The sequence below is a fragment of the Lutra lutra genome, chromosome X (genome assembly GCF_902655055.1).
Source record: "Lutra lutra chromosome X, mLutLut1.2, whole genome shotgun sequence".
NCBI lineage: Eukaryota > Metazoa > Chordata > Mammalia > Carnivora > Mustelidae > Lutra > Lutra lutra.
The window spans coordinates 729,257-754,935 of NC_062296.1; the positions used below are offsets into that span (position 1 = coordinate 729,257).

The window sequence follows — 25,679 nt, forward strand, 5'->3', positions numbered from 1 at the left end:
GTTGATCTTGAAAATGAATATTATAAATATTCAGCTCTTCTTTTACTGTCTACTGTACCTTGAATGTAAGAGGGCTTGAGTGTTAGTAGTACTGGGGAATTTTTAGTTTAAATGACTATGATGGTGGTGATGCCCAGAGCAATGAATAGCAAAGACAGGAGGATGTTGCAGAAACTCCAGACTACTGGTGAACACGGAGGCACCCCAGCACTACCTGGAAGGAGGTGAGAGACATGGGAAATACAGAGCCTGTCAGGGATAGCGGACCCTGGGAGAAGCAGTGTGGGAGTGGAAGTTGGTGAGCATATGTGAAACACCCTGTGAGCCTTTCAGACTTCTTCATGAGGACTTTGCACAGGATTAGAGGTCCTGTCTAAGCAAGTTGGGGCAATAATACAGCCTCAGACTGTTGTTAATGTGACCTCATTTGTAGCTACAGACTGAAAATTCATGTAACATGATCACCCCACCCCCATTTTCCTTCTTGTGTATTTACTCTGCTAACTCTTTATGTTGGCTCATTCTAACATCCCTCTTCATCTTCTCTGTGGTGGCCCATGAGGGTTGTTGGAGGAAAATGTCGTGTGTAACAGCACTTGTTTGTTCTAGCAGTCTTCAAATTCCTTGCCTTGGAAAAGAGATTTGATCTGGCTCTGCCTCCACTATTTTCCCTTTATGGTCTATGAGCAACGTTGCCTTGTTTATAGTTCTCCATAGTGATGAAGAGTAGGGGCCTCTTTCCTCATCTGTTGTATAATATTTATGAAGCTTTTGACAAGATGTTAGAAGACAAAGGAAGTTGATCCTAAAGTCACAGAGGAATAGCTCATTTACTTGGATGCAGGTTGGTAGTTACCTAGTTTGAGGAGTTTACTTAATGTTTTATTATTTTGACTTTTTCCCACTGATTTTCTCATTTTTCAGAAAAATGCTTTATCCTATTCGACCACAGACATTTTTAGATCTAGAATGAATGATGTTTAAAGCCACATGAACCCCAGACTAGTTGCTTGCCTCTCCTGAAATCTACCATATTCCCCATCATCTAGTAAGGTCTGCATTAGTACCGATTTTCAAAATAGCCCTATAGCATAGCTTGGGTGGGAATTATTACTCTCCACATAGTATAAAGCCAAAGGTGAAATTGAGATTTTTGAGTAGACTTGCTGTAGGGCTTGCAACTAGTCACAGGCAGACATGCTCTTAAAATATATAACATATTGCGCGCCTGGGTGGCTCAGTTGGTTAAGCAAGTGCCATCAGCTTGGGTCATGATCCTGGAGTCCCGGGATCGAGGCCTGCATCAGGCTCTCAGCTCCACAGGGAGTCTGCCTCTCCCTCTGACTTTCACCTCTCTCATGCTCTCTCTCACTGTCTCTCTCTCAAATAAATAAAATCTTTCAAAATATATATATATATGTATATATATAACATATGTTTCCTTAACTGTTAAGTTGTACCTTTTCATGTTTTTATGAGCTTGGAATGTCTTAAAATTTATATGTACTACGACATTTTTCCTAATAAACCATCAGTGGAGTACATATAGAAATCATTAAGCAACTGGCAGAATGGGGAGCTGGTCTGACCTAGGCATCCAAATGCTGAAAATACACAGTTTCTCAAGTTATAATTAGGGAACTGAAGGGTGATAGGTTCAGAGCCAATTCCAGAAGGAATATATTCATACATATTATAAGAGCAAATGAGTGAGTATTAAAAAGGGGATAAAACATAGAATGGAGGAGAATCAGGCAGAAGGGAAGTGGTGAGTGCAAAGATCATAACCCGAAAGTAGCAGCTATGGGAGAGTGGCAAGATAAGGCTATTGGTGTGGGGAAGGGAACACTTAGGAGAGGGTGCTGAAGGCCCAGTGAGAGACAACAAAGTTGTAGAAGTTAAGGCAAGTCTTATAGGAATCTGACATTGTTGGGTTTGTCTGATCCCAGGTGGTATGGAAGCTTATGTCAAAGTAGATAGCTGCCCAGAGGAGCCCCAACTACGGATGAAAAATAAGGAAGAGGAAAATTATGATGAAGATCTTTATGACTCTGACATGGATGTGATTAGCTTTGATGACGACAACTCCTTTCCTCTCATGCAAATCCGCTCAGTTGCCAAGAAGCACCCCAAAACTTGGGTGCACTATATTGCTGCTGAAGAGGAGGACTGGGACTACGCTCCCTCAGACCCCGCCCCCAGCGATGGGTAAGCGCCTCTTAACACTTGGTATGAACTCGTCCTCATTTTTAAAAGGTTATTCCCAATTATTCAAAACAACCAATCTTCAAGCCGTGTTTATGGTTAGGTATAGATGTGGGATCAAATAAGACAGCCTTACTAACATAGCTAAGCGTCAGGTATACTTGTATTTTTCTCATGCCTTTCCACCGATTAAATCATTTCAGCTCTTTTATAGCTGGATTTTATTTTATTTTTTTTTTAAGATTTTATTTATTTATTTGACAGAGAGAAATCACAAGTAGGCAGAGAGGCAGGCAGAGAGAGAGGAGGAAGCAGGCTCCCTTCTGAGCAGAAAGCCCGATGTGGGGCTCGAACCCAGGACCTGGGATCATGACCTGAGCCGAAGGCAGAGGCTTAACCCACTGAGCCACCCAGGCGCCCCTATAGCTGGATTTTAGCTTCTCCTCCGCTACCTAGAGTTCTCCATCCCAACATCTCATCTGTTTGTGTCTCATGCAGAAGTTATAAAAATCTGTATTTGAACAATGGTCCTCAGCGGATTGGTAGGAAGTACAAAAAAGTCCGATTTATGGCATACACAGATGAAACATTTAAGACTCGTGAAGCTGTTCAGTATGAATCAGGAATACTGGGACCTTTACTTTATGGAGAAGTTGGAGACACACTGGTGGTAAGTTGAAGAGAAATAAGGTTGGGTAATTATGAAGACAAAGTCTGGAGAATTCTGAGTTTCTAAAAGCTTCATAATTGAGCCTTGTGTTCCAATGGATATGATCTTCTAAAAATTATAAATGTTATACAAATAAATGAAGATTATAAATTTGTTTTAAAAATAGGAGTATGTAGAACACAAATATAATGCCACTCATTAAATGTGTCACCCCTTTGAAACAGTCAGTACATGGTCTTTGTTACATATCCTTATATAATTTTTTCCACTAATTCCTAATTTGGCTCATAGTGTGTTTTTGGATAACCTGTGAATGTAGGTTTTACTTTTCTATTTTGTTTAAAGATTTTATTTATTTGAGAGACTGAGCAAATGAGAGGGGAGCAGAGGGGCAAGGAAAAGCAGCCTCCCTGCTGAGCAGGAAGCCCAACACAGGGCTCTATCCCTGAATGGATCCCAGGACTCTGGGATCATGACCTGAGCCGAAGGCAGACACTTCACCCACTGAGCTGCCCACGTGCCCTGGATTTTACCTTTTTAAAGAGTTGTAAAGAATAATAATAATAAGACAGACATGTGACAGAGACTACATATGGCTCATGAAATCTGGAGCATTTACTCTCTGGCCCTTTCCAGAAAATGTCTGCTGACCCCTGATACAAGGTATTAAGAAGGCTTATGCTGCAAAGAACAGGAAACTCAATAAGCCTTGGTTTTTAAAAAAATAGGGGTTTATTTTTTCACACTTGATTTGGAGATAGAGGGTTGTTTGTGTCAACTCAGCTGCTCCGAAATGTTGTGAAGGACACTGATCATTATACATGGAGTGTTGAACAGAACACCATGAAACTGTTACCAGTGCCGGAGGAGGACTCCAGCTACATTCCATGCCACCTGCTAGGAGGAGAAATCCAAACACTCTGCCCACAGCGTCTTGGTAACAGATATCCCTCAGCAGCCAGCGAAGGGCAGTTGGCCTCTGTGTAGCCCTCTTATGCTGAGACAGAAGGATCCCAACTCCTCCCCCAGGGAGTCTGAAATACTGAAATACTGAAAGCTGAGGGCCTGCCTGGGGGCCACTGATGCATGTGCCTAAGCAGAACAAGGAGTACTCCCTGAGACTGATCGGGCAAGGTGATAAGCCAGCCATAGGCCATGGGGGCTCAAGTCAGGGCCTGGTAAGGGGGTGTCCCAGGCCCAGGCCCGTTCTTACACGGCCGAGCAGGGGTCCAAAGACTGTGCACAAGGACTACCTTTCCCGGTGTGGAGTTTTGTTAGATACTGCCAAAGTGCCTTCAGCAGTTCTACCCCAATTTATACCCTCATCAAGAGTGTCTGACTGTGCTTTCCCCACATCGACAGTATCTATTATAAGCCTTCAGAAAATTTTCCAATTTGATGAGATAAGTATTTATATATTGTCTTCATTTTCATTTCCCTGCCTAGTAGTGAAATTCCATATTGTTTCATGTTTGTTTGTTGACTATTTACATGACACCCTCTGCAAATTGCCTATTAGAATGGTCGTCTGTTGCTTACATGTTTATAAAAGGCTTTATGCAGTGTGGATATTGACATATTGATATTTTTCAAATATTTTTCTCAGTATGTCCCTTGCACTTTTGTCCTACAAAGATTTTTAGTCTTTATACAATCAAGATCTTCTTTTCTTAAGATTTTATTTATTTATTTATTTATTTATTTATCTGAGAGAGAGCGAGCGTGTGCTCGCAGGGGGAGCAGGGGGAAGAAGCATGGGGAGAGGGAGAAGCAGACTCCCCTCTGAGCAGAGAACCTGAGGCGGGACTTGATCTCACGACCCAGGGATCATAACCTGAGCTGAAGACAGAGGCTCAACTGACTGAGCCACCCAGGCACCCCTACAGTAGTCAAGATCTTTTATCAGTCTTTTTATTTATAATTTTCTGGGTATTTTTCATTTATCATTTCTGCCTTGGAATGCCTTAATCACCTCCAGATTATAAAAATAGTCTTTTATTCTTTATACTTTTATAGTTTTATTTTTACAATAAGGATTTTAATTGCTCTAGAAGTTACTTTTGGTTGTAGTTGATAGCGTCAAGTAAAGATTGTAATGTATAGTGTCAAATAAGGATTTCCCCAAATGAGAGCTAACTGGGCCAACTGATCCTTTCTTCACCAATTTAAAAATGCCCTTTTTTATTATATACTAAATTGCTAAAATCTGTTTTCTTTAATTGATCTCTTACCACACTGTTTTGATGACTGCAACTTTGTCCTGTGTTTTGATATTTGTACAGCAAGTCTTCCCTGATTGTACTTCTTCAACATTTTAATCCGCTATCCCTGTACAATTTTTCTTCGTGAATTTTGTTTACTTATTGTTAGATTATCCAGTAAAAATAGTTCAAAATGCAAAAAATATACACAGTGAAAGGCAAATTTTTCTCCCTCCCAGACTTCTAATCCCATAGTCTGATAGGTGGTCATTACTGTCAGTTTTAATATCCTCTTCCAAAAATAGTGTTTAAATATATGTGTTTATGTTCATATTTTAAACAAAAACAGGAGCACTATGTAAATTATTCCCTACCTTTTTTTTTTTAATTTAACAACATTTCATGTCAAGATATATAGCTCTACCTCATTTCTTTATTTATATAAGTTATGTTCAGATATCTTATTGAATCCTATTGAACTTTTGTATTAATGTAAGAATTTGAGGATTATTTTTTACTTCTTAGGTGAAAATTTTCAAACAAACTTACAGGTAGAATAGCAAAATAAACTTCTTTGGACCCATCGCTCAAATTCAACAGTTATTGACAAATGGCTGATCTCTTTTTATCTGTAAACACATTCTTCTCAAGTGCACATGAAACATTCTCCAGGATAGGCCATTATGCCATAGAACAAGTCTCAAAATTTTATTTTATTTTTTTAAAGATTTTACTTACTATTTGACAGAGAGAGAGAGAATGAGAGAGGGAATATAAGCAGGGGAAGTGGGAGAGGAAGAAACAGGCCTCCCACCGAGCAGGGATCCCAGGGAACCCTGAGATCATAACCCTAGCCAAAAGCAGATGCTTAACGACTGAGCCACCCAGGTATCCCAACAAGTCTCAAAATTTTAAAGAAAACTATAATGCAATATCCCTCATGAATAGAGATGCAAAAATCTTGCACAATACATTAGTATACCAAATCTAGCAACAATTTTACAAGAATATATGCCATGATCAAGTGGGATTTATTCCACAATAATGCAGGACAGTTCAATATACGAATACTAAGGCAATATACCATATTAATCAAATAAAGAACAAAGAGCACATGATCATGTAATAGGTGAAGAAAAACAGTTTGACAAAATCCACTACCCATTCAAGATGAAAAATGTCCCAGTGAACTAGCAACTAGAAGGCAGGGTCCTTAATTTGATGAAGAACATCTAAAAAAATTTATTATATGGTGAAAGATTGTTTTCCCCCCAAGACTGGGGAAAAAATTAATGGTCTACTCTTGTCACTTCTATTTAATGTTGTATTGGAAACCAGTGCTATAAGCCAAAAACAAAACAATAGCAACAACAACAACAACAAAAAACAGGAATTAGGGGCATTTGGATTGGAGAGGAAGAAATAATACTGTCTATTTGCAGATGACATGGTCTTATATGTAGAAAATGATTAATACATAATAAAAAGTCATAAAAAATTGGGATTGCAAAGGACATCCTTATCCTAATAAAGATGTGCGGAAAACCTATAGTCACCATCATACTTGGTAGTGAAACTCAGAAATCCTACTCTTTTTAAAATTTAATTTATTTTCAATGTTCCAAGATTCATTGTTTATGCACCATACCCAGTGCTCCATGCAACAGTGCCCTCCTTAAAACCCACCACCAGGCTCACCAACCCCCCACTCCATCCCTTCCAAAACCCTCAGTTGGTTTCTCAGAGTCCACAGTCTCTTATGGTTCATCTCCTCCTCCGATTTCCCCCAACTCACTTTTCCTTTCCTTCTCCTAATGTCCTCCATGTTATTCCTTATGCTCCACAAGTAAGTTAAACCATATGATACTTGAGTCTCTCTGCTTGACTTATTTCACTCAGCATAATCTCCTCCAATACCTTCCATGTTGATACAAAAGTGGGTATTCATCCTTTCTGATGGAGGCACAATACTCCATTGTATATACGGTCCATATCTTCTTTATCCATTCGTCCATTGAAGGGCATCTCAGCTCTTTCCAGTTTGGTGACTGTGACCATTGCTGCTATGAGCATTGGGGTAAAGATGGCTCTTCTTTTCACTGCATCTGTATCTTTGGGGTAAATACTTCTGTTAAAGATCAGGATAGAACATATCTCTATTTGATATTTTAATAGAAACCCTAGCCAGTGTTCTCAGGAGAAAAAGTTTTCAGATTGGAAAGAAATAGATAAAGCTGTTACTATTTGAAGATTAAGTAAATGGATGACGCTTGGTTGGAGTCAGATTTCTCATTAATGAAAAGGGTAATAATAAAATAAGACTAGAGCGCCTGGGTGGCTCAGTGGGTTAAGCCTCTGCCTTCGGCTCAGGTGATGATTCCAGGGTCCTGGGATCAAGCCCTGCATCGGGTTCTCTGCTCAGCAGGGAGCCTGCTTCCTCCTCTCCCCCTGTGCCTGCCTCTCTGCCTGCTTGTGATCTCTCTCTCTCTGTCAAATAAATAAATAAAAATAAAATATTAAAAAAATAATAAAATAAAATCAGACTAGAATAAATCATGTGATTCTGGATTAGAGTTGGAGACATCAGCATAATTCTGAATATAATAAGAAAGTACTCAAAAAATAAGGGGCGCCTGGGTTGCTCAGTGGGTTAAACATCTGCCTTCAGCTCAGGTCATGATCTCAGCATCCTGGGATCGAGCCCCGCTTCGGGCTCTCTGCTCAGTGGGGAGCCTGCTTCCCTCTCTTTCTGCCTGCCTCTCTGCCTACTTGTGATCTCTCTCTCTGTCAAATAAATAAATAAAATCTTTTTTTAAAAAGTACTCAAAAATAAAAGAATAGGACAATGTCAAAGGACACAGGAGTCAACTTACAAAGTTTCTAATGGCCAAGGTGGAAGAATTTGAACAATAAAATAAAGTAGTATTGGATTAAACCCCAAAGTATAAAATAAATATCCATGAATCATTACTGATATTAGTAAATAGTTAAATAGGCAAATAAATGGGGAAGTAGAGACAGCTCACATTCAGAAGAGTTCTTTAAAAATTATGTAGGTATGTAATTATTTGGGTTTAATTTTTGTAAAAGGTGTAAGGTCTATGTCTAGTTTCTTTTTCTCTCTTTTTCACTTTTCTTTTTTTTTTTTTTTTTTGCATGTGGGTGTCATTTGACTGTATTTGTATGGATCTGTTTCTGGGCTCTATATTCTGTTCAAAGGGAAGTTCTTAAAATGGAAGATGCTCCAACTTTATTGCATGAAAAAGGAGATGCTGGCATTAGGAGTTGAATCCCACATGCATATAGGTGGATTGATTTGATAGTAGGAGGACAAGGAATTTCCTTTCTCAGTGAAAACAGAAGCATCTGAGAGAGAGAATCTGAAACCAAATATTAATCAACTAAGTAAGTGGGAAGATGAATTTCTAGGAAACCCTAACAGGATACCTCAGTAACTTGAGTGATCATTTGAGGTTTGTGATCATGAATTTTAAAAGGCTGATTGCAGAGCTGCGTGATTTTTCTTCTAAATCATTCTGCTGCCTAAGCGCAGGCAAGGAATCAGCTCTTTAATGGGTTTTACCAAGTGAGTGGGTTTTAAGACAAGAATGCAGTTGGAAGTTGGTTTTTCATCCTCATATCGTACCCAGCCTCAGATCTAGGGACTGCGCTGATGTGTTCAGTGTTCTGAATTGCTGCTCCAGTGTTCCTGCTCTTCCAGCACTCCTCCCATTTAAAGCTCATGCAATCAGATAACGCTGACTGCCAGCCGTCCTTAACCCTGTAATCCTGGTCGTGCCTGCTCCTTCAGTGAAGATTTTATCACCTGAGACACTGTTTTCCTCTTCACTCTTGGGGAATTTAGTACCCAAATGGTGGAATAAGACTGAGGGGAAGTGGTGCCCTCAGCAGACATTCAAATTTCAATTAGTTTGAGAATGTGCAAGGGATATATCCTGAAACAATTGAAATAACTTTAAAGAAATGGCAACGGGCCTCTAGTGAAATACCTAAGTAGCTGTCTGAGCAATGTTATGGAAAGTCTCTCTAGGCTCAAACCCCTATAATCTGGATATAAAGTTGCTTTTGTCTTCCAAAGATAGATAATCCACACTTTTCCTGTCAGTCCTAGATGCTTGAGGACTTGATCATGTATTTCATTTATACTTTCAGATAATATTTAAGAATCAAGCAAGCCGGCCTTATAACATCTACCCTCATGGGATCACTGATGTCAGTCCTTTGCACTCAGGGAGATTGCCAAAAGGTAAGTGGTAGATCAGTTTTATTAAGTCCTGCTGACTTGTAGATATATATGAGGTCACGCTCAAGGGTGCTAAAGTTATACTGGGCCCTGCCACAGTTGGCGTGTACTGGATGGTCACCGTCCTTGGTGCTGAAATTTCCGTATGTAGTACATCTGTATACTTTACAATACACACAAGAAAATGCTATAATTTTTGCTTTAAACAGTCGTATGTAGTTTTAGAAAATTATGGGGGAAAATACTCCTTCATATTCACTCAGTTATTTAGGATTACCAGCGCTTCTTATGAACCTAAAGATCCAGATTTCCATCCGGCATCACTTCCATTCAGATCATTTCTCTTCAATCTAAAGAATTCCTTTAGCATCCCTTGTAGTGCAAGTATGCTTAGACATAGATTCTCTTAGTTTTATTTTATTTGGAAGTGTCTATTTTGTCTTCACTTTTGAAGGCTAATTTTGCTAGATGGAGAATTCTAGGTTGAGAGGGCTTTTTATTCCTTTGAGAACTTTGAAAAATCTTGTTTTACCATCTTCTGGCCTTCATAATGGCTAAATTTAGATTTCATTGAATTATTCTTCCCCTGTATGTTATTGTTTTCTGACTGTGATTTTCTTCATATTTATCCTATTTGCTGTATACTGATCTTCCTGGATCCATAAAGTTATATTTTTACAAATTTGGAAAGATCATGGTAATTATTTCCTCAAAAAAAAAATTCTACCCTGTTCTCTGTCTCCTTTACTGGGTCTCTAATTACATGAATTGTATTTTGGTATTGGCCCACGGGCCTGAATATTTTCACCATATTTTTTTCTTTCTCCATCTTATCTGCAAAATGGATATTTCCTGTTGACCTATATTCAGGTTCACTGACGTCAAACTGGAATTTCTGAGTCACGGTATATGTATTTCTGTGTTTAATAGATAGCCACACTTTTGTCCCCAAATGAAGTTATAATTCATACTCCTACTACTCCTATATGAAAGTATAATTTCCCACATTATTGATATCTAGACATTGATAGTTTTTTTTTTAAGATTATTTATTTATTTATTTGACAGAGAATCAGAGAACACAAGCAGGGGAAGCTGCAGAGGGAGAAGGAGAAGCAGACTCCCTGCTGAGCAGAGAGCCCGACTCAGGGCTTGACCCCAGGACCCTGGGATCATGACCTGAGCTGAAAGCAGACACTTAACCGACTAAGCCACACAGGTGTCCCTAGACATTGACAGTTTTTAAAAATCCTGCCTATCCGGTGGGCAAAAAGTGGTGTCTCGATGCTGTTTTAATTTTATTTTTTATTATTTCCTAATTTTAATTCCAATATAGTTAACATACAGTGTTATATTAGTTCAAATGTACGATGCAGTGATTCAGTACTTCCATACAACCCCCAGTGCTCATCAGGACAAGTGCCCTCCTTCATCCCCATCATCTATCTCACTCATTCCCCCACCTACGTCTCATCTGGTAACCATCAGTGTGCTCCGTAGTTAAGAGTCTGTATTGGTTTGCCTCTCTTTTTCCCTTCACTTGTTTGTTTTGTTTCTTAAATTCCACATATGAGTGAAATCCTATGGCATTTGTCTTTCTCTGACTGATTTTGCTTTGCATAATACTCTCGAGCTCCATCTATGTCATTGCAAATGGCAAGATCTCATCCTTGTTGATGGCTGAGTAATATTCCATATGTGTATGTACACACACACACACAGACACACACACACACCCCACATCTGTCGATGGACATCTGGGCTTGCTCCATAATTTGGCTACTGTGGACATTGCTGCTATAAACATTGGGGTGTTAGATCACTACATTTGTATCTTTGGAGTAAATACCTAATAGTGCAATTGCTGGGTCGTAGGGTAGCTCTATTTTTATTTTTTGAGGAACCTCCATACTGTTACCCAGGGTGACTGCATCAGTTTGCATTCCCAACATTGTAAGAGGGTTCCTCTTTCTCCACAACTTTGCCAATACTTGTTGTCTCTTGTGTTGTTGATTTTAAAGTGTGAGGTGATCTCTCATTGTAGCTTTGATTTGCATTTCCCTGATGATGAGTGATGATGAGCACCTTTTCATATGTCTGTTGGCCATCTGGATGTCTTATTTGGAAAATATCTGTTCAGGTCTTCTGCCCATTTTTTAATTGGATGATTCATTTTTTGGGTGTTGAGTTTTGTAAGTTCTATCTATTGGATACTAACCCTTTGTCATATATGTCATTTGCAAATACCTTCTCCTATTCAGTAGGTTCTCTTTTAGTTTTCTTGTTTCCTTTGCTATAGAGAAGCTTTTTATCTTTTTTAAAACATTTTAAAATTTAAATTCAATTAATTAACATATAATGCATTATTGGTTTCAAAGGTACAGACCTGTGATTCATATATTACATAATACCCAGTATTACATCATATGCCCTCCTTAATGTCTATTACCCAGTTACCAGTCCCTCCACACTCCTTCCCCTCCAGCAACCCTCAGTTTGTTTCCTATGATTAAGACTCTCTTATGGTTTATCTACCTCTCTGGTTTCCTCTTGTTTTATTTTTCACTCTCCACCTATGATCCTCTCTTGTTTCTTAAATTTCACATATCTTAAAATCCACCTGTGATCATTGTCTTTTTCTAATTGACTTATTTCGCTTAACTACCCTCTAGTTCCATCCATGTTATTGCAAATAGCAAGATTTCATTTTTTATGGCTGTGTAATATTCTATTGCTCACTTGCGCACACTCTCTCTCTCTCTCTCTCTCTCTCACACACACACACACACACATACACACACACCACATCTTCTTTATCCATTTGTCTGTCAATGGGCATCTGGGCTCATAACATAATTTGGCTATTGTGGACATTGCTCCTATAAACACTGGGTTGCACCTACCCTTCGGATCACTACATTTGTATCTTTGAGGTAAATACCTAACAGCGCAATTGCTAGGTCATTGGGTAGCTCTATTTTTAACTTTTCAAGGAACATCTATACAGTTTTCCAGAATGGCTGCACCAGCTTGCATTCCCACCAACAGTGTAGGAGGGTTCCCCTTTCTCCGCATCCTCGCTAACATCTGTTGTTTCCTGACTTGTTAATTTTAGCCATTCTGACTGGTGTGAGGTGGTATCTCATTGTGGTTTTGATTTTTATTTCCCTGATGCTGAGTGATCTTGAGTATTTTTTCATGTGTCTGTTGGCCTTCTGGATTTTTTCTTTGCAGAAATGTCTGTTTATGTCTTCTGGCCACTTCTTGATTGGATTATTTGCTCTTTGGATGTTGAGTTTGATAAGTTCTTTGTGGATCTTGAATACTAGTCCTTTATCTGATATGTCATTTGCAAATATCTTCTCCCATTCTGTTGGTTGTCTTTTGGTTTTGTTGACTATTTCCTTTGCTGTACAAAAGCTTTTTACCTTGATGAAGTCCAGTAGTTAATGTGTCTGGGTTTTTTTGTTTGTTTGTTTTTGCTTTTCACATATGGCTTTTATGATATTGAGGTATGTTCCCCCTATCCCTATACTATGGAGAGTTTTAATCAAGAAAGGATGCTGTACTTTGTCAAGTGCTTTTACTGTATCTATTGAGAGGATCACATGGTTTTGTCCTTTCTTTTATTTATGTAATGTATCACATTGATTGATTCTGGATATTGAACCAGCCTTGCAGCCCAGGAATAAATCCCACTTGGTTGTGGTGTGTAATCCTTTGAATGTGCTATTGGATCCTGTTGGCTAGTATTTTAGTGAGAATTTTTGTATCCATGTTCATCAGGGATATTGTTCTGTAATTCTCTTTTTTGGTGAGGTCTTTGTCTAGTTCTGGGATCAAGGTAATGCTGACCTCATAGAGTCTGGAAGTTTTCCTTCTATTTCTGTTTTTTTAAACAACTTCAGAAGAATAGGTATTAGTTCTTCTTTAAATGTTTGGTAGAATTGCCTGGGAAGCCTTCTGGCCCTGGGCTCTTATTTACTGGGAGATTTTTGATTACTGCTTCAATTTCCTTTCTAGTTATGGGTCTGTTCAGATTTTCTGTGTCTTCCTGTTTCAGTTTTGGTAGTTTGTATGTTTCTGGGAATGCATCCATTTCTTCCATATTGCCTAACTTGTTGGCATATAGTTGCTCATAATATGTTCTTAAAATTATTTGTATTTCTTTGATGTTGGTTATGATCTTTCCTCTTGCATTCATGATTTTATTAATTTGGGTCCTTTCTCTTTTCCTTTTGGTAAGTCTGGCCAGGGGTTTATCAATCTTATTAATTCTTTCAAAGAACAAGCTCCTAGTTTCATTTCATCTATCTACTATTCTTTGGTTTCTATTTCATTGATTTCTGTTCTAATCTTTATTATTTCTCTTCTCCTGCTGGGTTTAGGCTTTATTTGCTGTTATTTCTCCAGCTCTTTTAGGTGTATGTTTAGCTTGTATATTTGAGATCTTTCTCATTTTTTGAGAAAGGCTTCTATTGCTATGTCATTCCTTCTTAGGACCAACTTCGCTATATCCTAAAGGTTTTGAACAGTTGTGTTTTCATTTTCATTTGTTTCCATGAATTTTTAAAATTCTTCCTTAATTTCCTGATTGACCTATTCATTCTTTAGTGGGATGCTCTTTAGCCTCCATGTATTTGAGCTCTTTCCAAAGTTCCTCTTATGATTGAGTTCAAGTTTCAAAGCACTGTGGCCTGAAAATATGCAGGGAATGATCCCAGACTTTTGGTACCAGTTGAGACCTGATTTGTGACCCAGTATGTGATCTGTTCTGGAGAATGTTCCATCTACATTTGAGAAGACTGTATTCTATTGCTTTAGGATGGAATACTCTGAATGTATCTGTGAAGTCCATCTGGTCCAGTGTGTCATTGAAAGCCCTTATTTCCTTATTGATCTTCTGGTTAGATTATCTGTCCATTTCAGTGAATGGGGTGTTAAAGTCCCCTACTATTATTGTATTATTATCATTGTGTTTCTTTAATTTTGTTATTAATTAGTTTATATAGTTGGCTGCTCCCATGTTAGGGGCAGATTTACAACTGTTAGTTCTTCTTGTTGGATAGACCATTTAATTATGATATAATATCCTTCATCATCTCTTATTACAGTCTTTGGTTTAAGTAGAAGGATTGCTTTCCAGCTTTCTTTTGATGTCCATTAGCATGATAAATGGTTCTCCACCCCCTCACTCTCAATCTGGAGGTGTCTTTGGATCTAAAATTAGTCTCTTACCAACAGCATATGGATGGGTCTTGCTTTTTTATCCAATCTGATACCCTTTGTCTTTTGATTGGGGCATTTTGATTGGCTCATTTACATTCAGAGTAACTATTGAAAGATATAATTTAGTGCCATTGTATTACCTGTAAAGTCACTGTTTCTGTATAGTGTCTCTGTTCCTTTCTGGTATGTGTTGTTTTTGGGCTCTCTTTTTGCTATAGGATCCCTTTTTTACCTCATGTGGGGTTGGTTTAATGATCACAACTTCTTTTAGTTTCTTTTTGTCCTGGAAGATCTTTATCTTTCCTTCTATTCTGAATGGCAGCCTTGCTGAGTAAAGTATTCTTGGCTGCTTATTTTTCTCATTTGGGACCCTGAATATATCATGCCAGTCCTTTCTGGCCTGCCAGGTCTCTATGGATTGGTCTGCTGCCAATATAATGTTTCTACCATTGTAGGTTAGGGACCTCTTGTCCTGGGGCACCTGAGTGGTGCAGTTCTTAGGCGTCTGTCTTTGGCTCAGGTCATGATCCCAGGGTCCTGGGATCGAGCCCTGCATTGGGCTCCCTGCTCAGCGGGAGGCCTGCTTCTTCTTTTCCCACTGCCCCTGCTTGTATTCCCTCTCTGGCTGTCTCTCTCTCTGTCACGTAAATAAAATCTTTTTAAAAAATAAAAGGACCTCTTGTCCTGAGCTGCTTTCAGGATTTTCTGTCTCTGAGATTTTTTTTTTTTTTTTTTTTTGGTCAGAGAGAGAGGGAGAGAGAGCAAGCACAGGCAGACAGAATGGCAGGCAGAGGCAGAGGGAGAAGCAGGCTCCCCGCCAAGCAAGGAGCCCGATGTGGGACTCGATCCCAGGACGCTGGAATCATGACCTGAGCCGAAGGCAGCTGCTTAACCAACTGAGCCACCCAGGCGTCCCTCTCTGAGATTTTTAAGTTTCACTATTATCTGTCAGAGCATTGACCTATTTTTATTGATTTTGAATGGGATTCTCTGTCTTCTGGATTTTAATGCCTGTTTCCTTTCCCAGATTAGGGAAGTTCTCTCCTATAATTTGCTCCAAATATACCTTCTGTCCCTGCTCTCTTTTGTCTTCTTCTGGGATCTCAAATATTCTAATATTGTTTCACTTTATGATATCACTTATTTCTTGAATTCTCCCCACTGTGATCCAGTAGTTGTCTCTCTTTTTCTTAGCCTCTTTTTTCTCCATCATTTGGTCTTCTATGTCACTAATTCTCTCTTCTGCCTCATTTATCCTAGCAGTTAGAGCCTCCATTTTTTATTGCATCTCATTTATAGCCTTTTTAATTTTGATCTGATTATGTTTTCATTCTTTTATTTCTCCAGGGAGTGATTCTCTAGTGTCTTCTATGCTTTTTTCAAGCCCAGCTAGTATCTTTATAATCATTATTCTAAACTGTAGTTCTGACATCTTACTTATATCCGTACTGATTAGGTCCCTGGCAGTCCATACTGCCTCTTGTTCTTTTTCTGAGGTGAGTTTTTTCATCTTGTCATTCTATCCAGAGAAGAATAGATGAACAAGAGAATAAAATACTAAAATGGCAACAATAACCCCTGAGAAATATACACTAAACAAATCAGAAGAGACCTGAAACTAAAATAAAAAAGAGAGAGAGAAAGAAAGAGAATATAATTAGACAGGTGAACAGAATAGAGCAATATCCCAGACCTGTGTGTATTTTGGTCTATTTGTTAGAAAACTAGATCCCAAAACTATAAAGAAAGAAAATCTTATATATGTATAAAAATAGAGTTAAATACAATGAAAAGATAGAATATAACTGTAAAAATGGAAATTAAAAGATAAGAAAAAAAACCCAACCACCAAAAAGGAAGCATTATAAGAGCAGAGCAGAGCAATACAGTATCTCCTGAGTATATTTTGGTCAGTTTGTTAGAAGAAACTATATCCCAAAATCGTAAAGAAAGAAAAACTTATACATATGAAAATAAAATTAAATACATTGAAAGGACAGACTGTAACTATAAAGATGAAAATTTAAAAAGACTTTAACAAAACAGAAAAAGGATGCAGAAAAAGAAAAAAACAACAACAAAAAGCAGAATATGACCAGACAGATGAATAGAACAGAGCCATATACTAGATTTTAGGTATATTTTGGTCTGTTAGAAGAAACTGCAACCCAAAATTGTAAATAAAGAAAAACTTATATATATATATATATATATATATATATATATATATATATATATACACACACACACAAAATAAGATTAAATACAATGAAGGGATAAAATGTAACTGTAAAAATGAAAATTAAAAAAGAATATAAAAGGAGTTGATAAAATAAGAAATTGGCTCAAAAAGGAAAGAAAAAATTAACTTTGAAAGACTAAAGAATCATGGAGGGAAAAGCCATGAATTCTAGATGCTGTATTCCTGTAGTTCTGAAGTTTTGCAGTTCTCATCAATCAGTACGCTTGTTCTTGGCTGGATGTTCTTGCTGATCTTCTGGGGGAGGGGCCTGTTGTTGATTCTCAAATGTCTTTGCCTGGGGCCAGGCTGAGTACTCTGCGCAGGTTTGCTCTAGGTAGTTTTGTTCCCTGAACGCTTTCCATACAGCTTTGGAGGACGGGAACGAAGATGGCTGTCTCCCAATCACTGGCGCTGGAGCTGAGAGCTCAGAGCCCCACTCCTCAATGTGCCCTCACAGAAAAGCAGTCAATCCTCATTTGTGTCTCCCTGGTCTCTGTCCACACTCCGTGCTCACTGGGCCTGTGACCGGCCATTTCTATCTGTGGCACATGACCCCGTTTGGAGTCTCCAAACCCAGCAAACTCCTGCAGCCCACTCCTCAGCTCCGTCTCTGTAGCCGGTTTCCCCGGTCCAATACATGGGAGCTCTGCCACACTCAGGCACCCCCGGTCTTCCTGTGAGCCTGCAGGGGTCACACGTCTCTCAGTGGAGCGCACTTCTATAAGTTCTGATTTTGTCCTCCACTGGTCTATCACTTGCCAGGAGCTGGTTGACAGAGGCTCCCTGCCTGCACCCTCCACCCCCGCAGTCTGTCTTCCTAAATATCATCTCGGATTCAGTTCTCTGCACCTCCTACTTGCAGAAAGTGGTTGCTCTTCTGTTTGTAGAGTTGCAGCTGTTCTTTGCTTCGCTCTCGGGTTGAGTTCACAGGTGTTCAGAAAGGTTTGATAGCTATCTAGCTGAATTCCTGGGACCAAATGAAATTGAGGACTCCTACGTCTCCACCATCTTGGACTCTTCTCTTCTGCAAAAGCTTCTTGATGAAGTCCTAATGGCTCATTTTGCCTTTGTTTCCCTTGCCTTTGGAGATGTATCTAACCAGAAGTTGCTGCGGCTGAGGTCAAAGAGGTTGCTGCCTGTGTTTTCCTCTAGGATTTTGATGGATTCCTGTCTCACACTGAGGTCTTTAATCCATTTTGACTCTATTTTTGTGTGTGCTGTAAGAAAGTGGTCCAGTCTCATTCTTCTGCATGTTTGCTCTCCAGTTTTCTCAACACTGTTTGTCGAAGGGACTGCCTTTTTCCCATTGCATACTCTTTCCTGCTTTGTCGAAGATTAGCTGACCATAGAGATGAGGGTTCATTTCTGGGCTCTCTATTCTGTTCCATTGATTTATGTGTCTGTTTTTGTGCTGGAACCATTCTGTTTTGATCACTACAGCTTTGTAATACAACTTGAAATCCTCGACACACTTTAACTGCAAAACAACGTGTGAATCTTCAACTTATAATAGCTGCAAATTTAGTTTCAATTTATTGAGAAGCCTCACATGTACATATACATTTGTAAAGCCCTTGAAATAACAACATGACTTAGCAATATGTGGCTTGTTACACTCTAATCTACCAATTTATCTAATTTACCAATATGTGGCTTGTTACACTCTAATCATGGTGTTTTGTGGTTTGGGCGTGGGTAGGTGTGAAACATTTGAAAGATATGCCAATTCTGCCAGGAGAGATATTCAAGTATAAATGGACAGTGACTGTAGAAGATGGGCCAACGAAATCGGATCCTCGGTGCCTGACCCGATATTACTCAAGCTTCATTAATCTGGAGAGAGATCTAGCTTCAGGACTCATTGGCCCTCTCCTCATCTGCTACAAAGAATCTGTAGATCAAAGAGGAAATCAGGTGGGCTCTTGTCTTTCCAAGTTCTGGGTTTGATGGACTGATGATGCATATGAACTTCCAGCTATTTCCTATACTTTCTCAGTGTAATGCCCCCCTGTGGTCTGCAGAAAATTTAGTAGTCTGCAGTATTGGCCAATAAAAGAAACGAACTGGGTTTCTCACAACTGTTTCTGAATTTAGTTCGGTTTAATAAACCTGCCTGCTGGATAGATAGGGGAGCCTGTCCTATTATATTTCTATAATACTCATTTCCAGTCTAAAATTTCACTTTCTGGGGTGCCTGGCTGGCTCAGTTGGAGGAGTATGTGACTCTTGATCTTGGGGTCATGAGTTCAAGCCCCTCATTGGATGTAGCAATTACTTATATAACTAAAACTTTAAAAATTTAAAATTCCACTTTCTGTAACTGATCTTGCTTGTTTTTACATGCTGAACTACTACTCATTTTTAGATGACCCATGCATCTGTGTCAGAGTCTAGACTTCCCCCCCGATGTCTCATGATGGGTGACTCAGAGACACCTCAGAATGAACATATCTGCAGCATCCAGCATAGTGCATGGCATGCAGTGGGAATTCAATAAGGATTTGTTGAGAAAAATACAGGGAAAGATATAAAATGTTTCAGAAATGTTTAAAGAATTTAGACCACTTATGCTGCTTTGAGAAAAGAAAACAAAATGTCTGCATAAGGAAAGCCTGGGTGGCACAGTTGGTTAAGCATCCAACTCTTGACTTTGGTTCAGGTCATGATCTCAGGGTTGTGAGATCAAGCCCCATGTCAGGCTCTGTGCTTCATGCAGAGTCTGCTTAGGACTCTCTCTTTCCTTCTCCCTTTGCCATTCCCCCCTCAAAACAAATAAACAAAATCTTTTTTTTTTTAAATGGAAGAAGCCTAGTACTTTGCAGAAGCTCATTGCTTAGATCAGAATGACTCATAGCTGTATTGCTGAGGCTGGACCACATGTCAGTTTGGTTATTTATTACATAGGATCTTTACTAGTCTGAGAACATTTCCTTGGGTTAGAGAGTAAAGCATGTGAATTTTAAAACCTGTGGCATGCAAACCCAAAAAGCATAAACTTGGTAAAGTACTTTTCCTGACAAATTTTTCCTAATTATAGTTTTTCCACCAATTTTTTGGAAGAGGACTGAAATGTAACTCTATATCTTCTAATGTCCTCTCCTCAGCATTTTAGGTTCTGTAGTGCCACGTTATGCAAACTGAAATTTATACATATTAGTGAAGCTTATACATTAAGTCTTAACAGAATCGATTAGCAAGTGACTAACTCATAACTTTTGTTCATGCATAAACTGCTCTTTTAAAAAGAACTTTAAACTTTTTTAACAGAAAACTTTAGATATTGGTGTTACTTAACATTTCATGGCCCATCTTGTTATTTGATTTCTGTTTTCTATTTTTAATTTTTTATAGATTGGTAGCTTTGCGGAAGGGCTCTTGCTAGATCGAAGTTTAGGAAAGGCATTAATCTTACTTGACTTGACTAACTTGTTCAAGAAAAACACTGAGTAATCACTTGGGTCTTTAAAGAATGAAAGTCCTATAATCTGAACATGGAGGGAATGAGGCTACAGACTGTACCAGAAAATCAGCCAGCATATGGCCTTGGGTCCAGAAGAAACTAGGTTTAGTGGGTCCAGTCACCCTCTCACCCTGAGGCCACATTTGCTCTAAAGGGTTAGTCACTGCTGGTAGCAGCCAAGCCTACACCCGGGCCCCGTTATGTGTGTAACAGTTATGTGATGGGGAAATTGGAATAGAACTGAGGGATTCAGTATGGATGTATCACGTGCGTGCCATCGTTTCCCCACAGACTACTAATTCTTAGGCGACAATACTGATAGCATTTCTTTCTTTCAATATGTGTCATTAACAGATGATGTCAGACAAGAGAAACGTCATCCTGTTTTCTGTATTTGATGAGAATCGGAGCTGGTACCTCACAGAGAATATGCAGCGCTTCCTCCCCAGCGCAGAGACTGTGCGGCAGGGTGACCCAGACTTCCAGGTCTCTAACATCATGCACAGTAAGTAAAGCCGAGCTCAAGTGCAGGTGACGCGTTAACTCATACGCCGTGCAACAGTCCTATTTCCTTAAAAACTGTTACCTGGAGACGCCTACGTGGCGAAGTCAGTTAAGCATCTGACTCTTCGTTTCCAGTTAGGTCACGGGATCAGGTCCTGTGTCCAGCTCTCTGCTTGAGGTTCTCTCTCCCTCTGCCTCTGCCCCTCCCCTGCACACAAGCTCTCTCTCTCACTCTCTCTCAAATAAATAAATCTTTTAAAAATTAGGGGCGCCTGGGTGGCTCAGTCATTGGGCGTCTGCCTTCGGCGTGGGTCATGATGCCAGGGTCCTGGGATCAAGCCCCGCATCGGGCTCCCTGCTCAGCGAGGCACCTGCTTCTCCCTCTCCTACTCCCCCTGCATGTGTTCCCTCTCTCTGTCTGTCAAATAAATAAATAAAATCATTTTTAAAAAATAAATAAAAATTTATATATATGAATGTGTACAGTTTTATTTAAAGGCTTAAATATGATCATATACTGCATATATTTTTTTCTTTTAGAAGACATTTCAAAGGGTAAATCAAATGAGACACAACTTTCATTTACCCAAATATGCATAGTCCATCCCTAATATAAAATGCACTCAGGGTTCCTAACTGGCTCAGTTGGTAGAATGTGCAACTCTTGAACTCATGGTTGTAAGTTTGAACCCCTTGTTGGGTGTAGAGATTACTTAAAACTAAAATCTTTTAAAAAATGCTTTTAAGGGGCGCCTGGGTGGCTCAGTGGATTAAAGCCTCTGCCTTCAGCTCAGGTCATGATCCCAGGATCCTGGGATCGAGCCCCACATTGAGCTCTCTGCTCAGCGGGGAGCCTGCTTCCCCTCTCTCTCTGCCTGCCTCTCTGCCTACTTGTGATCTCTGTCTGTCAGATAAATAAATAAAATATTTTAAAAAAAATAAATAAAAATTAAAAAATGCTTTTAAATGCATTCAATTGGTAAGTTACACATAAAATACAAAGGGAATGCAATTTTACACATATAAACCAATTGCCAACTATAGCAACTCAAGTCAAATTAATCAACACACTGTACATTAAAAAAAACACCTTTTTCCCAGCTTTACTGACAAATAAAAATTGTATATATTTAAGGTGTACAACATGATTTTTTTGTGTCTACTTGGCTGCCTCCTCCCTTTTATCTCTCTGTTTCCTTCCATGTTACACCTTCCACTAACCTTTTCATGTTCAGGTAGCCCATGTTAAAATTTTCTACATGGTTATATAATCATAAACACACACACACACACACACACACGTAGTCTTAATCTGCTAGGCCTGCCATAACATAGTACCAAACAATGGGTGGCTTCAACAGCAGAGATTTACTTCCTCACAGTTCTGGAAGCTAAAAGTCTGAGATCAAGATTCAGCAGGATTGGTCTCCTCTGAGGCCTCTTTCGTTGCCTTATAGATAACCACTTTCGTTGGCTTTAAGATAACCACTTATAGATAACCACTATCCTCACATGGTCTTTCCTCTGTGCATGTACATGTCTGGGTATAAATTTCATATGCTTTACTTAAGTTTAAATTCAATTTGCCAACATAGAGTACCTCATTGGTTTCAGACGTAGTGCTCGGCAATTCATCAGCTGCCTACAATACCCAGTGCTCATCATGTCCCACACCCTCCTTCATGCCCACCACCGTTACCTCTCCCCCTACCCCTCCCCTCCACCAACCCTGTTTCTTTCCTGTGATTAAGAGTCTCTTATGGTTTGTCTCCCTCTCTAATGACTTCCCATTCAGTTTTCCCGCCCTTCCCCTATGATCTGCACTGCTTCTTACTTATAGTCCACATATGAGCGAAGCCATATGATAATTGTCTTTCTCTGCTTGACTCATTTCACTCAGCATAATACCCTCTAGTTCCATCTGTGTCGATGCAAATGGCAAGAGTTCATTTTCTGATGGCCGAGTAGCTCTATTTTCAACTTTCTGAGGAACCTCTGTACTGTTTTCCAGAGTGGCTGCACCAGCTTGCATTCCCACCAATAGTGTAAGAAAAAACAATGGGAAATTTCAAACTGCAAGATAAAGGTATAATGAGAATAAACCTCAAATTCTGTGTACTGTTCTCCCCTGGCACTGGAGTTTTGCAGTCCTGTGTGCTCCGTGAACTTGGTGTTGCCTGTTGTTCCAGCTGGTCTTCTAGGGGAGGGGCCTGTTGTGCTGATTCTCTGGTGTCCTTGCTTGGGCAGATTTGCACTGCCCTTGTCAGGGCTCAGTGGGAGCTGCTCCAGATTGCTCTATGTGGCTTTTGTTCCCTGAAGGCTTTCTGTGCCTCTTTAGAGGATAAATATAAAAATGGCCGCTTCCTGATCTCCAGCCCCAGATCTGAAAAATCATGGTCCCCTCTCATCAGTAAACCCTCAGGAATAAGCAGTCTTCACTTCTGTGTGCCAAAGTCTACAGGCTCCTGCAGTGTGCACCTGCACACACCCTCCCAGGGAAAGGCAGAGGGTAGCAGGGCTTCTGCCCTTTGCAAGGCCTGCACACAGAGGCCAGTCGCTGGATCCTGCAGTGGTTCATGGTTTATGGCGACCCAAGCATTGGCCATAACTGGTTGCCTGCTGCAATGCTTGGGACCTCTGCCAGCTCAGGCATCCCTGTCCTTTCTGTGATCCCCTGGATCCTGAGACCACACGGTCCCACCTAGGATTCTGCCCCACTTCACCACCCGAGTGCCTTTCAGGCAGGGAAGTCCCTCACTGGAGCAGACTTCTAAAGGTTCTGATTTTGCAGTCCACTGCTGGATGTCTTTCCGGTAGCTGGCTGATGGAGGCTCCCTCCTGCCCCGTGGTTTATTTTCCGGTATGTTGGCTCAGATTCACTTCTCCACACTCCCTACCTTGCAAAAACTGGTCAGTTTTCTATTGGTAGAATTCCAGCCATTCTTTTCTTATATCTCACATTGAATTCATAGGTGTTCAGAATGATTTGATAGTTACCTAAATTCAAGGGACCAGATGAAATGAGATTCCCTGCTCTTCGGCCATCTTGCTTCCCCTCCACAAATTCCTATTCTTATAAAAAAAAAAACCCACCAGTCTCAGTTGAGCATCCAAGTCTTGATTTCAGCTCAGGTCATGATCTCAGGGTCATGAGATGAAGCCCTGCATTGGGCTCTGTGTTGGGTGTGGAGCCTGGGCTCAGTGCACAGTCTGCCCCTTCTTCCCACCCCTAAAATAATGATATAAATCTTTCCAAAATTTTTCAATCTCACTACAGAACCATGCTACTGGATAACTAGTACAGCATTTTGAAACCATATGATTGAAACCATTAAAATTAAAAATAATATGTCTTTTGAAGTTCTGGTTCTGGTTAAGATGGGATAAGCACATGTTACCCTGTCTATTTCACCAAATGCCTAAAAATCCCTAACAGAACACATGAAGCAGCTATCTGAGAACCCTGAAATGTAGTTGCCAGCAGGTAAATTGGGGAAGAAAGCTAGAAAGTTTTAAAAGCATTCATACTAAAGTGAGGAAATGAAACCAAATATGACATGATTATTGCACAGAAAATCTCAAGAACTCGACAAGAAAACTCCTAGAACTAATAAGTGAGTTTAGCTTCATTGCAGAATACAAGGTGAACATATAAAAGTCAGTCATATTTCTATACTCCAACAACAAGCTATTGGAAACACAATTACGAAAATACCAATTATAATAGCTAAAATAGGCATAAATCTAACAAAAGGTACAACATCTGCACACGAAAAAATGTAAAACATTGTTGCAAGAAAATTTAAGACATAATGTGGAGAGATACAGTGATCACAGATTGGAAGATAGAAGATAGAAGCAGAGTGGAGGTGTCAGCTATAAATTTAATGCAGTTCTTAGTAAAATCTCAGCAAGATTTTTTATTTGATAGAGAAAAGCATATTATAAGATTTATATGGAAAGGCAGAGAAACTAGAATAAGCCAAAACAATTTTGAAAAAGAAAAATTAAGTTGGAGGACTCATACTACCTGATTTTAAGACTGTCTATAAAGCTACAGCAATCAAGATAGCATTATATTGACAAAGATCAAGGACACAGAATAGTGTAGCGATAGACCCACACGTACATGGCTGCTTCGTTTTTGGCAAACACGGAAACACAATTCAATGAAGAAAGGATAGCCTTTTCAACAAATAGTTTTAAAATAATTGGTCATCCATATGAAAAAAAATGAACCTTGACCTAAATCTCACACCTTAGCAAAGATTAACTGAAAATGGATCATAGATCTAAGTGTACAATGTAAAACCATGACCTAGAGTTAGAAGAAGACTTCTGATTGATGACATCAAAATCAAAATCCATAGAAAGGAAATATTGATAAATTGAATTTCATCAAAATTTAAAACTTACTGTACGAAAGATAAAGAGAATGAAAAGTTAAAGAGAATGAAAAGCCCCAGATGAGTAGAAAATATTTGCAAATCTCATATCTGAATGCTCAGGCTCAGCAGTTAAAAAAAAAAAAAAAAAGCTAAAAATGGGCAAAAGATTTGAAGAGACATATCACCAAAGAAGATATATGGAAAGCAAAGAAGTACCTGAAAGGACACTAAACATAAGGAATTGCGTGAGGGGACACCTGGGTGGCTTAGTCGGTTAAGCATCTGACTCTTGATCTCCACTCACCTCTTAATCTCAAGGTTGTGAGTTCAAGCCCCACACTGGGTTCCACACCTGGCTTAAAAAGCCTCAGTGTGATGTCTAAATTAAATATGCAGTAGGAAGGTGCCTCGTTAGCGCAGTAGGTAGCGCGTCAGTCTCATAAATATGCAGTAGGAGCCTTCCCAGTGCTGGTGGGAGACAGTTAAACCTAAAGTTAAACATATACTTAACATATG

At 39.4% G+C, this 25,679-nt stretch overlaps 1 protein-coding gene across 7 annotated transcripts in view; it reads left to right on the forward strand.

The window, feature by feature from the left end:
• F8 (coagulation factor VIII) overlaps positions 1-25,679 on the forward strand; it is a 119,294-nt gene that overhangs the window by 33,147 nt on the left and 60,468 nt on the right. For 6 of the 7 annotated variants that reach the window (XR_007124681.1, XM_047715162.1, XM_047715163.1 and 3 more), the window contains 5 exons: positions 1,950-2,208; positions 2,704-2,875; positions 9,250-9,343; positions 18,511-18,725; positions 20,626-20,776. Coding sequence is in view for 6 of the 7 variants with exons in the window: in XM_047715162.1 (XP_047571118.1) it covers positions 1,950-2,208; positions 2,704-2,875; positions 9,250-9,343; positions 18,511-18,725; positions 20,626-20,776 (891 nt within the window). In the remaining variant the exon portion in view is untranslated. Of the gene's footprint in view, positions 1-8; positions 845-1,949; positions 2,209-2,703; positions 2,876-9,249; positions 9,344-18,510; positions 18,726-20,625; positions 20,777-25,679 lie in introns of those variants that run through there. The other variant, XM_047715168.1, reaches the window with a different exon arrangement.